The sequence below is a fragment of the Thermobia domestica genome, chromosome 5 (assembly GCF_964235325.1).
Source record: "Thermobia domestica chromosome 5, izTheDome1.hap1.1, whole genome shotgun sequence".
NCBI lineage: Eukaryota > Metazoa > Arthropoda > Insecta > Zygentoma > Lepismatidae > Thermobia > Thermobia domestica.
The window spans coordinates 148,710,552-148,729,040 of NC_137458.1; the positions used below are offsets into that span (position 1 = coordinate 148,710,552).

Sequence of the window (18,489 nt, forward strand, 5' to 3'; positions counted from 1 at the left end):
GTTCTTATGAAAATACTTGTTGTTCTGGTATTCTACAACAAATATAACTTCCAAACATGTTTGCTCGTATGTAAAGTTATCAAACAACTCTCGAAGTTACTGCGTAGGGCATGTATTCTTATTACATGTGCATACAGATAATCGCACTTAATACTTTGTATAGTATGTAATGTTTCTTTTTTTTTTTTTTTTCATTCTTGTAAAACTAAATAATCTGTTATATTCTTTGTGGTCTTGCCTGTCTGTAAGTTGACAATAGTAGCATATTCGCTCTGAAATCTACGTGTTCTCAGTTATTCTGAAGAAGAATGGCAAACAAAAAGAAGCCAGTCAGACAGACGAGAATTGCAACAAGAAAAGGGATTGCTGTTGTGAAAAATCGAAGCTTCTCTGTAATACACCACGTATGAAACGAAACTGACATGAGAACGATGAATTTCATCGAAAAAAGCTTCTATAAAACTTTCAAGACAAAGAACTGCGGCAAGAGAGTGATACTGTAAAACTGCACCGCTTAACATCAATTTGCATCCAAATTCCTACAGAATACGACACAAACAAAACATGGTCTATCGCTGGGACTACCAAAGTTTCACAAAATTACTACGATTGCTAAGTCAGTTTGCTGAATCATGTGTGGCGGAAAATTGTATACTCTTAGTGGATAATTCACCATATTTGGAGCATACTGTCATATATGTAGCAGACATCCTTTTTAACGAGGAGCAGTGAGTATTTTGCCAGAAATAGAGCCAAAATGGGGATCACGAAAAAAAGGGAAAGAATGTTTCATGGGAACTCTAGTCACATGTGTCACTAGAACAGCTGAATGAGCCATTGAAGTAACGCCTATTCGATAGGAAGATGAATCACTAGTGTTACAGATTCAGAAGTGGATCTCATAGCAGCTGAAATGAGGTACCACAACTTGTACAATCCGCGACAAAAAACCTGCAACATGAACATATAAGTTTATTGTGAAATGACGAAGTCTTTTGCTCCAAAATAAGTGTGCACGGGAGGAGATCGAGGTTTATCCTGGCGTGATTCATTCCACTTAGACGTTATGTTCATTCCCTGTGCTGTTAGTCGTAGTTCCAAAATAAACTTACATCCTCATGTTGCAGGTTTTTTGCCGCGGATTGTACCAGATCGTCGAGCTGAAGTTGTTCATGGAAGAAACATACCTAAAGATAAATTCATTGAAGGCGTACTCTGAGCAGGTATGTCAGTAAGTGTTTTGGTTATTGAAACAGTTTTACTGTTAACTGCGAGATTTTATTAATCACCACCAACAAGTGTGAGTTTCTTAGTACGGGTCTTAAGAGACCGGTACTTTAGTACGGGTCTTTATGAAACTCATTAGTCTCGTATATAGAGACACCACTGCAGTTTTTTTTTTTTTTTTTTTCAGTCGTTAGAACCGCAGGCGATAATTTCCTATTTTATAAGACATTTAGGTACTCTTACGGTCATAGTGCGAGCGGTCTCGGGTTTGATTCCCGATGGAGTCACTTGGTCGAAAAAGTGTAACTCGCTTTTTCAGGCCAGCCACCCTGAATGATGTTTTCCTAAGTTTTCCTCATTCACACTAGGCAAATGCCGGGGTGGTACCTAACTTATAGGTCCCAGGCCGCTTCCTTCCTTCCCTTTCCCCGGATTGTGTGCTCGCCGAGGGACGTCATCCCTCAAATCGTGACGGGCTAAATGGCCTTAGATGCCGAAAGCCCAAAAATCTAAATCCTAAATCTTACGGCCGTACTAGAGTCTTATTTGACATCACTTAGTGTATGTAATAAACTTCTTTTATGAGAATACATTTAATTAATGTATTTAGATAAAGTAGTTCTTCGAATGTTAAGCGTTTCTACGTATACGTTTGATTTCCATGCGTAGATCCATTCAGATGTTCAGTTTAAACGAAGTTCCAATGGCTAGAAAGAGCTTAAGTAATCGAGTTAAGAATGAATGTCATTGAGAAATAATGAAAGGATATAAAATCAAATTTCGTAGGCTTTTATTCGAGTTTGTTCAGCTACGAACAGAAGTTATGCGATCATTTTACAAGGTCTTCTTAACCACCTACTTGACTCCTAGCATAAGGGTAAGACAGTTACTTGAGGTATGAGGATATGGATTTCAAAGAAAATTATCTTGTCTCAGTATTTCTATTTATTTAACAAAAATTTAAATATTTTAAATAAATATCCTAAGAGAAGGCACAATTCTACAACTGAGCATTTATGAAATTCTATGAAAATTTGTTTTTGATATGTTGTTTACCACCGACAAACTTGTTTGTGACTGTATATATATGAAGTGTAGAGCCAAAACAGAAATTCTTCACAATTTTTCGTTCACTCCTCCACAAAAGTCATATATATCTCTGACATAATGGCACCTATGGGTGAAAATTAACTTCAAACTAACTCTTTCAATAGCTCAAATCATGTAATATGACTGTTCTAATGATAAAATTTACATTTTCAATAATGATACAATAAGGAATACGATAAAACGAAGATTAGGGTTCAACGTACATAAAATATTTTTATATTAAAGCATTAATATACACAAGTTTCAACACAATATTCTATTTAACATTCTAAAAAGCATGATGATTGAGTGAACACGTTTTAACACATTTATTCCCTTTTAGCATTTTCAATTCACCTATGATCTAGTGCAAAATAAGTTTCAACGCACTTAAAATTCTCTTAACATTTTCAATTCAGCGATGATTGAGTGTAAACAAGTTTTAACACACTTATCATTCTCTTTTAACATATTCAATTTAGTGATGATCGAGTGTAAACAAGTTTTAACACACTTAGCATTCTCTTTTAACATTTTCAATTCAGCAATGATCGAGTGCAAAACAAGTTTTGACGCACTTAAAATTCTCTTAACATTTTCAATTCAGCGATGATTGAGTGTAAACAAATTTTAACACACTTATCATTCTCTTTTAACATTTTCAATTCAGCGATGATTGAGTGTAAATAAGTTTTAATACACTTAACCTTCTCTTTTAACATCGTAAATTCAGTGATGATTGAGTGTAAACAAGTTTTAACATACATAACATTTTCAATTCAGCAAAGATTGAGTGTAAACAAGTTTTAACACACTTAACATTCTCTTTTAACATCTTTAAATTCAGCGATGATTGAGTGTAAACAAGTTTTAACACTTGACATTCTCTTTAAAATTTTAAAACATAGTGGTGATTGAAAAGTTTGTTTCGAAGACAAATTAAATTTCGAATACAAAGAAGTTTATTGGTTAAAACATGATTTATACACAGCAATATCTGAGAGTGATATTAAATTAACTAAGATCCTCATCTTACTCTTCTCGCTGCAGATCACTCATATTGTCTCCAATAAATGAAGAAATGAACTGTCTCAACCATTTTTCGAATTGTTCCATGTATGAGTTGATCTGGAAGAAATAAATAAGTCTGCTAAAAACATAAAGGAGCAGAATATAATGTGTATAAATTTAAAATTAAATGAAATAAAATCTAAGTTTTACGTTCCATGCTTATACCGGCTAGGCTAAAGGAGACGGTGATGTGAGAAATGAATGAAATGGTGAAATGAAGAAAGTGAGAGGAAATGGAAAACCCCCAAGAAAATCCACGCACATGGTATTTGTTTAAATTTAAATATCTAATTATTATTTATTATTATTGTTAATTATTCTGCCTGTCGGCAGATCCTGGGACTAATGAGTTTTTCGTCGTCGTAGGTTCGAGCCTGAAAATGTTTCTTCCACGTTCCTCAATCTTCAGCTTCCTCTTTTAACTCCCAATATTTTCTTCTACCTGTCAAATAATTATCTTCTACTTGTCGAAAACATTTTCGTTTGTTACTTTCTGCGTCCAGTTTATCATCTTCATCTTCCTTCAACACCACATTTTGAAGTTCTCTGAGTGATCTTAAGAGTGATCTCTTTCGCTACGGCAATTCTTGACCTCTCTTTTGTTTCCCAGTGTCAACTATTGTGTTTATTATCTCCTGTAACCCTTTTTCGGTTCTAGCTATAATAACCGTATCATCAGCATACGTGATCTTGTTAATGATATGCTCTCCAATCTTGAAATCTTCAATTCCCTTTAATTTGTCGTGTTACCATAGCCAATGTTTCATGACTTTGAAAACTGATGAAACTACTAGTTACCAGATTTCTGTGATGAAATTCACTCGTATACTGGTTAACTCGAGTTCAACTAATATTCCTAAGAGACACTTAGCTTTAATCGTTTGTAACTACAGGCTGGTCCAAAATATAAATGGCATTGAGAAGAGTACTGTCATGTTTCGTTTTTCAAGTATTCAGTATATAGAATGCATGCAAAGTTATTGGGAATGGCAACTTTGGTCATGAATATGGTGGCAGCCTGCTTAAGTTGTGAATTGACTTGAGGTGATTCTCATCTGTTTTACCGTATCTAGTGAATTTTAATTGTACACCCCACATAATATTCCCTTTTATTTGTTATATACTCTTTTGGTAACAACTGGAGGCCAGAAGTAACCCGAAACATAGTATAAGCGATATTAATTCTTTAAAGGTAAGCGAACCTTTTGTATAAAACAGTGCAAGTAAACGTGCGTGCGTATAATTCTAATGTTGATTGTAAGTACATTCACAGATTAGAATAGATCTTAGCTTTCTACAGAAAAGTAAAGTTTTGATTATCGTGTATTTGTACTTTCACTCAAATATAGCACTCTTGTCATTATCTAAACTCCAGAACATTAAAATAATATTAATTGTCACGTAAAGAAGTAACTAAAACTTGCTCATAAGACACAATTGTACCATGAATATCATAAATTAACATTCTATACCATCACATAAATAACATATTTTTACCAAATATCAATAATATGGAAATCGATATACATAACAAATAAAACTGAATACCAAGCGCAAGTACAAAGGAATAAATATATCCCTTTTAAAGATGAAATAATTTCTAAATTTAATTCATTTCTTAGTAATATAGGATAAACTAAAACTGCATTGACTCAGCACACTAATCGGCCTTGAATCGTATTCCATTTGTTTAGTGCTATAGCTACAAGACAACAAACATTTGCGTTCTCGAGATACCTATATATGAACAGGATTTAATGTCGATTTTGAAACTATACTTTTGGTACGATGTAAACAAAAAGTAACTAATTATTATTAAAGAGTTCATGAAAATAAGAACCTAAAATTGTGAAAAGTGATTATTGTCTAAAATTTTGAAAGAAAGGTACTAAATCTATGAAATATATAAGCTTCAGAAATTACACCTTGATGAACATTTCCTTGAATTAAGATGACTTCTGATTTGTTACTGTAGAATAGAAGTCAGTTAATTCTTCATATAACTGCTAAAAGCGGTCTGATCATTTGAAGATTAAGAAGTAACCCACAAATGCAGAAAACTTGTCGCGGTTGTCATTATCCTGTGATCTGAGATATTAATCAGATATTCACCATTGAGGTCGAGTCCCACACTTAGATATGGGTGTTTTAACTGCATTTTATCCATCGATGAATCAAGATAAGAGTTCAAATTCCCTCAAGATCAGTAAACATTTTTTCTTACCTTTTTTTTTAAAAAAAAGGTTGATAATCATGATATTCACTATACTGCAAAATTCCAAAGTACAGAAGTAGTTGGTTTATTAGGAATCTTGGTGTTGCGACTTAAGTTGGAGTTTGCATTACATTCTATTGTTGGCAAGAATTGTAAAATAACAGCAGTGTTGTTTATTAGGATTTACAATAGGAACAAACAAACAAACAAAACAAAATAATTTTAAATGGACTTTGTAGTGAACAAAGACTGTGTGCTTGAATTCTCTCGGATATCTCCCGTTTCCACCCACTTTCTTCATTACGCCATTTCGTTCATTATCATCATCACAGTTTCCCTTAGCCACGGAGAAGAATCATAGGATGTTAAACTATATGAAAAAAAGTATTATTGAAATTGTTACTCTGATCTTTAGTATAAATGTGTGTGTGTATGTATTTAATCCCTTTAATATTAAATATGCAATTTTTCAAGTTCCCATACAAAGGGTACGCAAAGGTAATACAAAATATACTTGATTTTAGCTTATATATAAAAGTGTTTTAATTATGAGTGTATTCAATAATAATAATAATAATAATAATAATAATAATAATAATAATAATAATGACAACGGACAAAATACGAAATACTCGTTTTAGACTTAACATGAAATCACATCACCAGCTTCTGTAACGGCATCTCCGATTCCTTGGCATGCTATCGATATAATTGGATCACATTCGCATCAAGCTTAACAACTAATTCATGAGTAAATAATCCTTCAGAATAGTCAAATTTGTAAGATATTCAGATGTTTTCTTTATAGTCCGGTCTAACATATGCTCTGTCGAAGACAGTGTGGTTTGACACATGCCCTTTTTTTTTAACTTTTGGATTTGTTAAAATAATCTAATACAGTATACTTGGACATCGTTTCAGTAACGTTAGACTGAGTCCATCATTGTACCGTTGCAGCAATTTAAACTAATTTGGAAACAATTAGTTGTTTTCTTTGTTTATTCAACTTTAGCGTTCCTTTTTAGCACTGAGGCTATATGAGACAGACGAAAAGTTCAAAGTGGAATCCAAATCATCACAATGCATGTAGTGCTCTCCCACCAGAAATCAAATCTGGAACCCCGTGCACGAAAAGCGCGTGCGCTAGCCAACAGACCAGCGGAAGGGCTAGAGATAATTAGTGATTACTACTCTCCTAAAATATCTGTAAACTCGATTTGTCATGGCCGACTTTCGCTCATTGTTCCGCCAGTGATATTGGTTGAGTCCATACTTATTCTACTGCAATGCACCGCTATTTCTTGATGAGAACAAACGCTGCTACCTCTTCCAGACTGTGGCATTCTCTTAGTCAAACTCAGTGGCTGTCTTTTACCTCAATCACGTTATTTGCCATAATTAACTTGAAAGTCAATCCATACATTAATACTTCTGCCTTGTAAAATCATCTCAAATATAGTGTTCATTCAATAATTGTATCAACACATGCAACCAAATCCATACAATAATGTCACAGAATACATCTGAGAACAGGCGAATTACACTTGCAACATATAAGCAGCACACGCAGTCGAAATCATAAAAATTAATATATAAGAAATTTTAAAATGATTACATTCTGGGATAAAATATGACATATCGTCGCATGAGAACCAGAGGAACATAACTCCAAAAAATGCGGTTTTCGTTTTCTTCATCTTTGGACATAATTTTGAAAGCCCGACTTGGTGTAATGGAACGTAACGCCATCTGTTTTCCTTGTCGATCATCTGTTGTAATGTAGCTCAATTACCATCTTATTAGAAACACATCTTTCTAAGAAAATAATATTTTTGTTCTCTCGCCTGTAAACCTACGAAAATGGAGTAACATTCCTCTGGTTCTCATGCGACAATATTATAAATAAAAACGCATATTAACTAACTAGGAATGTACTTGAACCTGAACCCACAAAGTGGGAGTGATTTATATATTTTCTACAAGCCTGCATCAGGGTAAGATCAAAACCGGTTACCAAAATTGGTGAGGCCTCATGGATTTTGCTTTGGGGCAGCACTTTACTCATTTTATTAAGATCTTTAAGCCTGTCTTCAAAGTCTGTTGCAATCATGAATAATCTGAAACGGTGAGACAGATATGAAAACAGAAAAACATGTCTCATCATTTCAAAAGTACAACGTATGAAAGTAAAATAAATTGTCCCGGGATCCCCCACAGGGTCCCAGACGGGGTCCAACTTAAAAATTTTAAATGGAAAGAGGGAACAACTTGCATATCATATGGAAGTTGGTGTTAAATGAAATAAGATAAATCAAGTCTAAACTCTCTACGATAAGCCTGTGCAAAATAGTGGTGGGTCAAAATATCAATACAATCTTCATTGCAAAGTCTATGACCACTCATATGAATCTGAAATGGTGGGAGAAGTGTAAAAACAAAAACATGGATATGTTATTATTTCAAAAGTATAATGATTCAAAATAAAAAAATGTTTCAGGTTCCCTCGCAGGATCCCTGACGGGGTCCAACTCAAAATGTTGAAATGGGAAAGTGGTTCAAGATGAGTATCGTATGAAAGCTGATGTTAAGTGAAAGATGAAAAGGTCTCGATTCTTGATTATAAGCCTGTGCAAAATGGCGGTGCAACCACTGTCAACATAGGCGTTATTGAAAAGTTTATGCTCACTACTATTAATCTGAAACTGAGACAAGGGAAAAAACCTAGAAGTTTCAACACGCTTATGTTGACATTTTGACTCACCGCCATTTGCACAAGCTTATCATCAAGAGTCGAGACGTGTTTCATCTTCTTTCATTTAACATCAACTTTCATACGATATGCAAGTTGATTCCCCATTCCATTTAAAAATTTTGAGTTGGACCCCGTCCGGGAACCTGCGGGGACTTTGGGACAATTTATTTTACTTTCATATGTTGTACTTTTGAAATGATGAAAGACATGTTTTCCTATTTTCATGTTTCACCGTTTCAAATTTTTCGGGGTTACAACGGACTTTATAGACAGGCTTAATGATCTTAATAAAAATGAGTGAAGTGCTGCCCCCAAGCGGAATGCATGAGACCTCCACCATTTTGGTAACCGGTTTTGATCTTACCTTGACCCAAGCTTTCAGGAAATATATACATCACTCATACTTTGTGGGTTCAGGTTCAAGTACATCCGGGTAAGATAAAATTAGATCATGCAGTATCCAATCATGAAAAAAACTAGAAGAAAAAGAAAAGATGAAAGTAAACAAGGAGAGAGATGTTAAAATTAAGAATTAATAATCTTTACAAAGAAAAAACACTCAAATGGTACCATACCATATGAGTGTAGCAGGGTTCGATTCTTGCGTGTCCCTGTTCGGGAAAGCCATTTATGAGTGTAGCAGGGTTTGATGTTTGCGTGTCCCTGTTCGGGCGCCATTTATGAGTGTAGCAGGGTTCGATTCTTGCGTGTCCCTGTTCGGGCGCCATTTATGACAGTAGCAGAGTTCGATTTTTGCATGTCCCTGTTTGGGAAAGCCATTTATGAGTGTACTGGGTTTAATCCTAATGTATTCCCATTTGGGATAAGCCATTTATCACAGTCCTGGTTCGTATTCCCAACATCCCTGGTTGGGAAAACATTTTGTGACGGTATCGGAGTTCATGTTCCTATAAGGGAACAATATACACTCACTGTCTCTATGTTCGTGTGCTTTTGAATTAATAAAGAGAGACTTGGTCATGTACCTACCGTCGCAGGCGGGTCAATCACACTGCAAGAGTAGGGTTAGAACATTTTTTATCCATAGTCTCATATAAGTTGTATTTCTATTTCAGAATGTCTCCTATAGCCTCAAAAGAAAACTCGTGAGGAGCACAAAAGGTAAAACTAGCACCGGATGGTTGCAGAGAAGGACCAATGTAGCTTTGCACTGCACTACATTAAATACATTGTAACTACGATAAAAATAAAATGTTAAAACATGCATGCAATATACTATAATACTTATCCTGTTAAATAATAAAAAATAACACTATGAAATATGTACAATAGCACTTTTAACGTGTTGTCACTTAATTTAGAGATTAACACACGCAATGGATATTTTTAATGCATATATTTTAACCTTTACGTAATTAGAAACACATTTGTATAACACAAACACAATATATTCTCATTAAGGAAATAGTGGCCCAAGAATACGGTTTACCGTAGACGCGCACGAAAACGGTGCCGATAAGAACGCACGAATATCACGATTTCAGGGATTTCTTCAAATACGCAATAATTCTTGAAGAGAAGACAGGTATTCTTCTTTTATGGCCATATGACGAATCAATTCCTTTATGAGGGTCCTTGGACGTTCTTTCCTTTTTCCATGGCTTTCAACGTCGCAAAAAAATATATATTCACACATCCTTTTGCTTGTTGATAATTTCACTATGACATTTTACATATGCAATTGTTATTAAAACTTTTAAATTTTACTGGAGGTATCTGTTTGCACATTTTGCACATATAATTCCAATATTCAAAAAATATTAGCAACTATGAGGGATTGTTAAAGAATTACGTGTTTAGGTCTCCATTTCTAGGGTGAAACTCCTGCCGCCTTTTTTGCGCGTTACGCCTTGTAGTCGCTCTGATGGCGTATGAATACACTAGTGGAATAAAAGATAGTTCCCACATAACACTCAACTTTTAAGTAATTTTTTGCTGATAAAAGTTGATTAATTGAATATTGTCTTATTGGGAATATATTAATCACATTTAAACACATAATTACATAAGTAATAACTGATTATAGTAAAAAATACACATTATGACGTATAATCCACCTGTGTCTTTGACTTCGGAATTCAACTTTGGGTAGGAGGGAGAGAAATGTTAAGCTGAGTTGAATTTTTTGTCCGTATTTGTTCGCACGAAGAGGAGAATAGGTGGGTGGATGCACACACATATATACATAGAAATGTATGAGCAAAGGAGTTCACAGCATTTCGGTTTCTAAGAATTTTTATACTATTGCGCAGCAGTTCCAAGAAATCCTCATCAAACACGAGGGTTGATTGAGAAGTATACAACGATATAAGGTTATAACCAAAATAAGTAACATTAAAGGTTCTGAAAGAACTTGATAAGTTCTAAACGAACTTTAGCAAATTTAGTGTGGAAAGTATATAGAATAGAATAAAATTTATTTACAGTATCAATAGTTTTATAGATAGAAGATTCCAGAGTAGAAGCTTAGCGTTACGGTAGTAAGGAGTTCTTATGGTTACAAAACCATCAATAAAGAAACCTTCATGAAGAATATTATGAAAAAAAAAAAAGATCGAAAATAATAATACTAATAACATAATGCTGCTTACCTGAAGAACAAAAGATTTTTCCTTTTGCAACGTTAGAGTTGGAGGCGCAGACACAAAAATATTTCCAAACAGTCTGTGAACCGCTTGCTCGCAGAGGCTCACTACAGCCAATGCATCTTCGTATATCACTTCCGTTCTCAGGGAAAGACGTGCGTGAGCTTCGGCCAAAGCTGTCCTAAAATGAAAGTTTGATATGAAGATACTAAATACATGAAGTAGATATGTTTCAGAAATATATATATTTTGATGAGTATCTCATTGCACTAAGGCGAGCAAGCCTTCCAATTTATTACTTGCTAATAGAAGTCAATTCTCTATGTAACTACTAAAAGTGGTCTAGTTACTTGGAGCTTGAGGAATAGTTCACAAATACAGAAAAAGCATCGCACGTATCGCAGGACCGCTGGTATTATCCCGTGATCTGAGATGTTAGACTGACGTTTACATAACATGTCTGTCGTGAAAATTCGAGTCCCACTTATGGTTTTAACTTCCTGTTGTTCGTTGATGAATCGAGCTTAAAGTCAAATTCTCACAAGAACAGCATTTATTTTTTTTAAAAAAAGAAACATGAAATAATTGGATGGTATCCAGCCAGACTAGACCAAGTATCAATTTTTGAAAAATTGAGTTACTCGTACCAAAGTACAGGTAATGATGTGAATTTTTATTTGGTAAAGTAGACCAGCTATACTGTTATTTAGACACAATTTGAATAACAGTATAGCTGGTCTACTTTGCCAGATAAAAATTCACATCATTACCTGTACTTTGGTACGAGTAACTCAATTTTTCAAAAATTTATACTTTGTCTAGTCTGGCTGGATACCATCCAATTAATATTAAAATTAATTAACTTTAACTAGTTGTTCCACCCAGCCTTCGGCCCGCCATACACTAAAGGTTAAAATCGTGCTTAATTAATACGAAACTAATTGTTTACATTTAACTTTTCTTCTTTTTTTAGTTTGCACATCTATCACCCCAAGGTCCATACTATATTTGTGTAATTATTAAAGATTTTCGATATACAGACAAACAATGGCGCAGGGAGCTTAATCTATTAATGTGACTATTTATTATTTGGATTAATATGGCGCATAGACAGAGAGTTTTATGTTTATTATGAGAATATTGATCTTCGAGTAAGCTCAGCGCTCGCTACTCTCTATATATACCGTGCTACTTTCTAGGACTCTTTCTTCTATGTCGTTTCTGTTATGAATTTTGTCCGTCGTCTATTAAAATATCAATGCTACACCAATTATCATAAATAGGGTTGTCAAATCTTCGAGCTCTGTGCCAAGAGTGCCCAGGTTCGAAATACCATCTACGGGTAAAACACTAAGTGTAAAGACTTAAATATTAAATTACCATAATTAAACATTTATGGTTTACAATATACTGTATCTTGTAAGTTCTTACTTATTAGTTATTTACAAGAACTTATTTAATTTTTTTTATTTATTTTATTTATTTATATTTTATTTAAAATAAATCCCAAAATATTTTGATAAAAAAATATAGTGATTTTGTCATAAAAATGAAGATTCACTTATCAATGATATCGAAATCGATTATCAGTTATTGTTAAAATTTTAAAATTAATGTTTTTTAAAATTAATACAATCAAGAATATCTTAGATGGTCCTAGTGTGATGGCCTGTTGTAAAACTTCACCAATACTAAGGTTTTAAAGAAAACATGGTATTATGTTCAAATCACATTTTATGTACTTAATCGGTAGTCAGATCTCTACTTTTAAATCTTCTACATGTTTTTCAGCTTAATTGGAAAGGAATACTATATTTAACAGAAAAGTGAATGTAGTAAATTATTATGAAATTAGTGTGTCTAGGAAAAGACTAACATAGCTCATTACTCCAATATTGTGTAATTTATACATTATACATATTCTCTGTTCAACAAATTTTGATCGAAAGTATGTAAATTGTTTAAATTTTAAAATATTTTGTATTTTTAATAAAATTTACAAGAACTACATTTTTATTGCAACAAAAAGAATAAGTTAATTCTTTTCATTGTTTACTGTATTATAGGGCGGCACCAATATCCTCTTGATTTAATCATTTGACAGAGGTGAAGATAAAACTTAAAATTAGTCTCGATGGAAATGAACTATACAATCTACAGTATCAATCTACAGTATAACAAGAATAATGATAATAGTTGTAAATTATGAAGTGAATTCTCCCCCAAAACAGCGCTAAAACCTGTTCCAAATATTGCAATATACTCTCGCTATAACAGTTAAAAATGCACATGTCAAACGAGTATTCAGTGTAATTAAAGTTTTTTAGTGAAATAATATAAGCAGATTGTCAACTGCACTTTTGATGGCCGAAATTTGTGTTCAGATGATCTTTAAAATGACCTGTCAAGATTTCTACAAACGCGTAGTTTGGAGCTTTAAATAAGAATAATAATATAATAAATGAATAATAAGGTAAGGATCTGTAATCACTAATGTTTTATTTTCATCAGAATACGTTCAGTTACTAGTAAAATAGTTAGAAATAGTTGTTAGTGTTAGAAGCAATGGAAGGAATAACATGCAAAAATATTCAGTTTCAAATTTATGTACCCAACTACATAAATCCCCCTGGTCTCCGGACTTGCCTTTAGTTAAATCTGACAATCCTAGTCAGCAAGCAGACAAAAAAAGAGTAGACAAATATTCTGCTGGACCCTCCCCGTATTTCCGTAACGCGAGTGTGCGTGAACGATCGAACAATGGTTCGACGTAGAAGGTTGCAGTCGACGTATTTCCGCCAGTATTTGGTTCGCTGGATTCCAAGTCGTGATCTCCATATGGAACTTACAATGGTTACGTTTTGCATTGACTTGTAAGTATTATAAGAAAGAGAGAATTGGAATTTTTTGTTTTTGAAAGAGGAAATTTTAAAGAGCAAATAGATCAAAGACAAATAAAGAAGAGAAACTTATTTAAATGAAAATAAAGTGAAACATACACCGACCTACGCTTTCTTTGCATAGCAGACGTATTGTTTGGAATTGAAAATGTGAGTTTTAGATTCTTGTACTTAGGTTAAGAGCGTAAATCACTTAACTCATCCAAGTGGCATTTGAAAACATAAATTTCCACCGAGTTGGTAACACTACATTACTTAAAGTTATGACATTGGTGATAAACTAGCCTTTAAGTTTGTATTATGGTAATTGATTGTTACGCTCATTTGAAGATATTTGAATTAATCTCAAAATATTATCATAGTATGGCTTCATGACTATCAAAAATTTATTGCTCCATAACTTCAAAACTTTTGGCAATTAGTATTATAACTTCCAAAGTCATGCTTTCATGAGACCGCTAAATCTACTTTTCGGATTTTCTTAACCCCTTTTTACAGTTTGGGAGCATTTCTTGTTAATTGTTTTTGTTCGCGGCACTCCACTCCTATTGATGAGAGCAAAGTTAAATAGGTTATGTTCCACCGGCTGTTAGTACCTGCGTCTACTTTCTCCACATTTGAATACTTCCTTGCATATTTCCTCGATTTCTCGCTTACTCATTTTTCACTTCTTCAGTGTCCAATTTCTTGTTTCATTCTTTTCTTGTTGCTTCAGGTTTGAGTTACACTTCAGCCAGCAAAATACACATATTACCTGAGAAATTGTCGGATCCTAGAAGAGGTTTTCCATTCTTTAAACCATTCTCACATCTTCCCCGAATAATAATATAATCTATTTGTTTTATCCATTTATCACCTATTCTCTGCATTTCTTCATAAACATTCTCCTCTTGTATTGTTGAAACCAAATATTTTCAATTAGGGGTCAGTTCTATCTACAACAATTAGTCAATTTCTCTCCCCTTTCTCATTCCTTCCACTGAACCCATATTTGCCAACTCGACAGCGTTTTGTTCTTTCACAACACTTCTTTCTTATTACAAGTAGTCACAAATCCTTTCTATCTATGATTTCTTCTTTTTTCTCATATTTTCCTATATTTTTTCAGTTGTGTGTACAGAGGTCAGAATATATGTCTATATCATCACAAGATCCTTCTTTGGAGTTTAATACTTCCCTTCCAGCATCGAGGCTGTACGAGATGGGGCTTGCTGTTTAAAGTGGGATCCGAGCTACATCTTAGGTTTGTATGCAATGCAAATAATGCACCGCGAATTGGATCTGGGATCACACGTGCAATACTTATCCGGCTACGACGAGGCACAAGATCATTCTTATTATCGTAACTCTATTATAAATAAATCCTACTTACATTACATTTTCGTTTCAAGCAGTTATCCGAAATTGCTCCTGTGCTATTACAACGGATTTTTATATATCTAAGTGAACAACCTATTTTCTTCGTTCGCAATTCCCGATTTCCCTTCTCTCTAATTTCACAAATTCGTATCAAAGAAAAGATTTCATTTTCCCCCAGCTATCTTTCCCACTTGTTACTCTTTCAGCTAGTAGTTCGTCGAAGACACTCTTCTCCAAGAAGTATAAATGGGGTTGGGAGTGGTGATATGTTATTGAACTCCGAAATATTTTGCCTTGTGAAATACCATTTCACACTTATTTGATATGCTGAAAACCACTATTGTAGAATGTGTATGTGCATCTTGTTGATTCTCGCTTAGTATTTTCTTTAGTCAGTATAAGATCATGTCGATCTTTTCAATCACTTTTAATTTCAATCTCTGAATAATCCTTCCTCTTTCAATATTTTGGCTTTCCCTTTCTCCATGACAAAAGCTCAAGGGTAGGGTCGAAAGACTGAAAGCTCAAGTATTATTCAGGAATTGAAATTAAAAACGAGTCAGATAATATATTTCACATTTGAACTACTGATAATGTTTATAGTGGAGCATATGGAATTATATTAATAGCTTCAATATAACTTTCGAACTGTGAGAATTACCGAGGTATGCACACGTAATTTTATCATTATACACAATTCACTCTCTTTCTTTTCCGACAATCTAAGAAACCAATGTGGTAGTTTCTCTTTGATTTCCATACTACAGTGTTTCCACCAAAACATCACTCTGGCCACGCTTAAAATTCACGTACAATGTCAAGGATTTCTACCAACTTATTGCAGGAAGAACTGCGTTCTCCCAGGATACTTTTAATCCAATCAGTCTTGAACGGTCCTTTGGTAACAATCTACTACCAATCTAACCCTTAATTTCATTCTAGCACGCAATTCTCACATTACTTCTTCACCCAACACAATAGAAATATCTACGAAAAAACTAATTAAATACATAAACATTTAGCTATTTAAGTAATTTAACCCTTCCCATGAAATGATGAATACATGCACAAGTGTTAATTCGAATATCTCGCGATAATTCTTTTTCACCAAAAATGTAATATATAGTTGCAACAGAGCGCAGTAAGAATCAGATTTCTTCTTATATTTTAAATCTAAATGACAATATTTCTTATATTTTAAATCTAAATTCTTCAATAATTTTCGATATACTGTATCTATATTCATATGCTAGTGATAGTGCAACATCAGGAAATACCAAGTAACTAGCAGGTCGTAAACAGATAATTCATTAATACGACAACAGTATCTGAACAAGATTTCTTAAAATTGGGCTACCGCAAAGAAAAAAGTATAGCATTTAAATGTATATGTTTCTTTTCCTTTCTTAAAATATATACTTAACTTACAGCAGGAGATACCTTCTTTAAAAAATAAATTATTAGTTTCGTAATTTTAAAGAACCAATTAGACTTGGAAAAGATTTGGAAACGCCATAGATACACATAGCCAAGGTTGCAAAGTACACTTTTTAGAAAAGAAAATGGCTTGATTTTAATCATTCGTTAAAATTCTGTCCGTTTAATGAAAACTCTATCCATAGTCATTTCTCTATTCTTCTAATATTTCATTTTTTGCTATTTTGTTTGCATAACTCATTTTATGTGAACATTTTTTTTTTTTTCAGATTTTATCCGAAGAACTAACTAAATAAGAGAGATAAAGAGACAGAAATATTTTACAGAATTTTTGTTTCATAAATAACGGAAGAATATATCCTTACAATGTATGAATTTGTCCTATTGGTAAACAGTCATCTCCTCCATTTATGGTTTGGGCTCTTCTGCAGGCTACAAAATATTCCCGTATCAGTTTCTCAGCTTCCTTGCCTAAAATTACATCCCTTGTAGAGATCACCATCAGGAACTTAAGAAAGAAGAATAAAATTATATTCAATTTATTTAATTAAAAACTTTTAGAAAAATTCTGTATTTGAGAATTTCGTAGAACATATCTATATTATTAATTTGTAGCAAGGAGCAATGTGGGTAAAATCTTAATTATACATTATCTTAATTATACACATCGATTACCCGCTTCGCTGAGTTAAAACAATAGTTTTAAATGCACAACTCTTTATATTAACTCATGTGTTGATACCCATGGAATATGCTGTTCTTGTTTTTAGTGGCATGGATTTAAACGGCATCGGAAGTATCACTGTTCACCTCAGCAACTCCGAAAACTATGGATTCGATCCTAATATCGGTCATTTTCGATCATTTTTATATATCTCCTCCTTCCCCAAGTTGCATGGCTGAATTGAATTTAAATGGCATCGGAAGAGTCACTGTTCACTCAGCGACCCCGAAAACTATGGACTCGACACTAATATCAATCATCTTCAATCATTTTTAATATCTTCCCGCTTCCCTAAGTTGCACCGTCCAAGTGATATGATGAAAAAATTATCCTAGATCCAAACCTCATCTATGTTGAAAATTTGATCGAGATTGGACGGGTAGTTCAAGATTTATTAAGTCACAAAGACAGTCACTTTCATTTCATTATATATATATATATATATCCCCCTTCCCTCTCCTCTATGTTGCTCCGTCAAAGTAAAATGATAAAAATCATTCCAGGCCCAAACCTCATCTATGTTGAAAATTTGATCGACATCGGTCGGTTGGTTCAAGAGTTATTAAGTTTTATCTATTTTTTTTATATCTCCCACCCCTCCTCCTCCTCTAAGTTCTACCGTCAAAGTGAATAGGCTAAAACCACACCAGGCCGAAACCTGATCTATGTTAAAAATTTGATCGAGATCGGTCGGGTGTTTCAAGAGATTAGGAGTCACAAACATAGTCACTTTCAATTTTATAATACATATTGGGGAATTGATAGCTTTCCTATAGGTGGTAGTACTATGTATAGAGTAGTATATGTTTAATTTTCATTTTCATCTTGGTCACTACAATTACATTAAAATAATAATTCATCATTTATATCACTTTCATTAATTATAAACGTTACCTCTCTCAATTCCTCATCTGAGAATACTTTTCCCGTGTGTTCTATTTGACCTCCATTAGTGGCACTGTACAAAATTTGAGATTCCAATAATGAGGTGTCTTCATTGTCTGCTAAATATGGCATTCCAAAAACACTGTAATAATAATAATAATAATAATAATAATAATAATAATAATAATAATAATAATAATAATAATAATAATAATAATAATAAT

The 18,489-nt window shown here is 33.5% G+C and overlaps 1 protein-coding gene across 1 annotated transcript in view; it reads right to left on the minus strand.

Annotated features, from left to right (window-relative positions):
* Nucleotides 1-2,007: 2,007 nt before the first annotated feature.
* Nucleotides 2,008-18,489, minus strand: part of LOC145686167 (minichromosome maintenance domain-containing protein 2-like) — a 44,441-nt gene continuing 27,959 nt past the window's right edge. Inside the window, exons 8-11 of the mRNA XM_081759180.1 lie at nucleotides 18,275-18,407; nucleotides 17,022-17,164; nucleotides 10,967-11,141; nucleotides 2,008-3,444 (exon numbers count right to left, since the gene is read on the minus strand). Coding sequence (XP_081615306.1) covers nucleotides 3,349-3,444; nucleotides 10,967-11,141; nucleotides 17,022-17,164; nucleotides 18,275-18,407 — 547 coding nt within the window. The 3' untranslated portion in view covers nucleotides 2,008-3,348. The remainder of the gene's footprint in view (nucleotides 3,445-10,966; nucleotides 11,142-17,021; nucleotides 17,165-18,274; nucleotides 18,408-18,489) is intronic.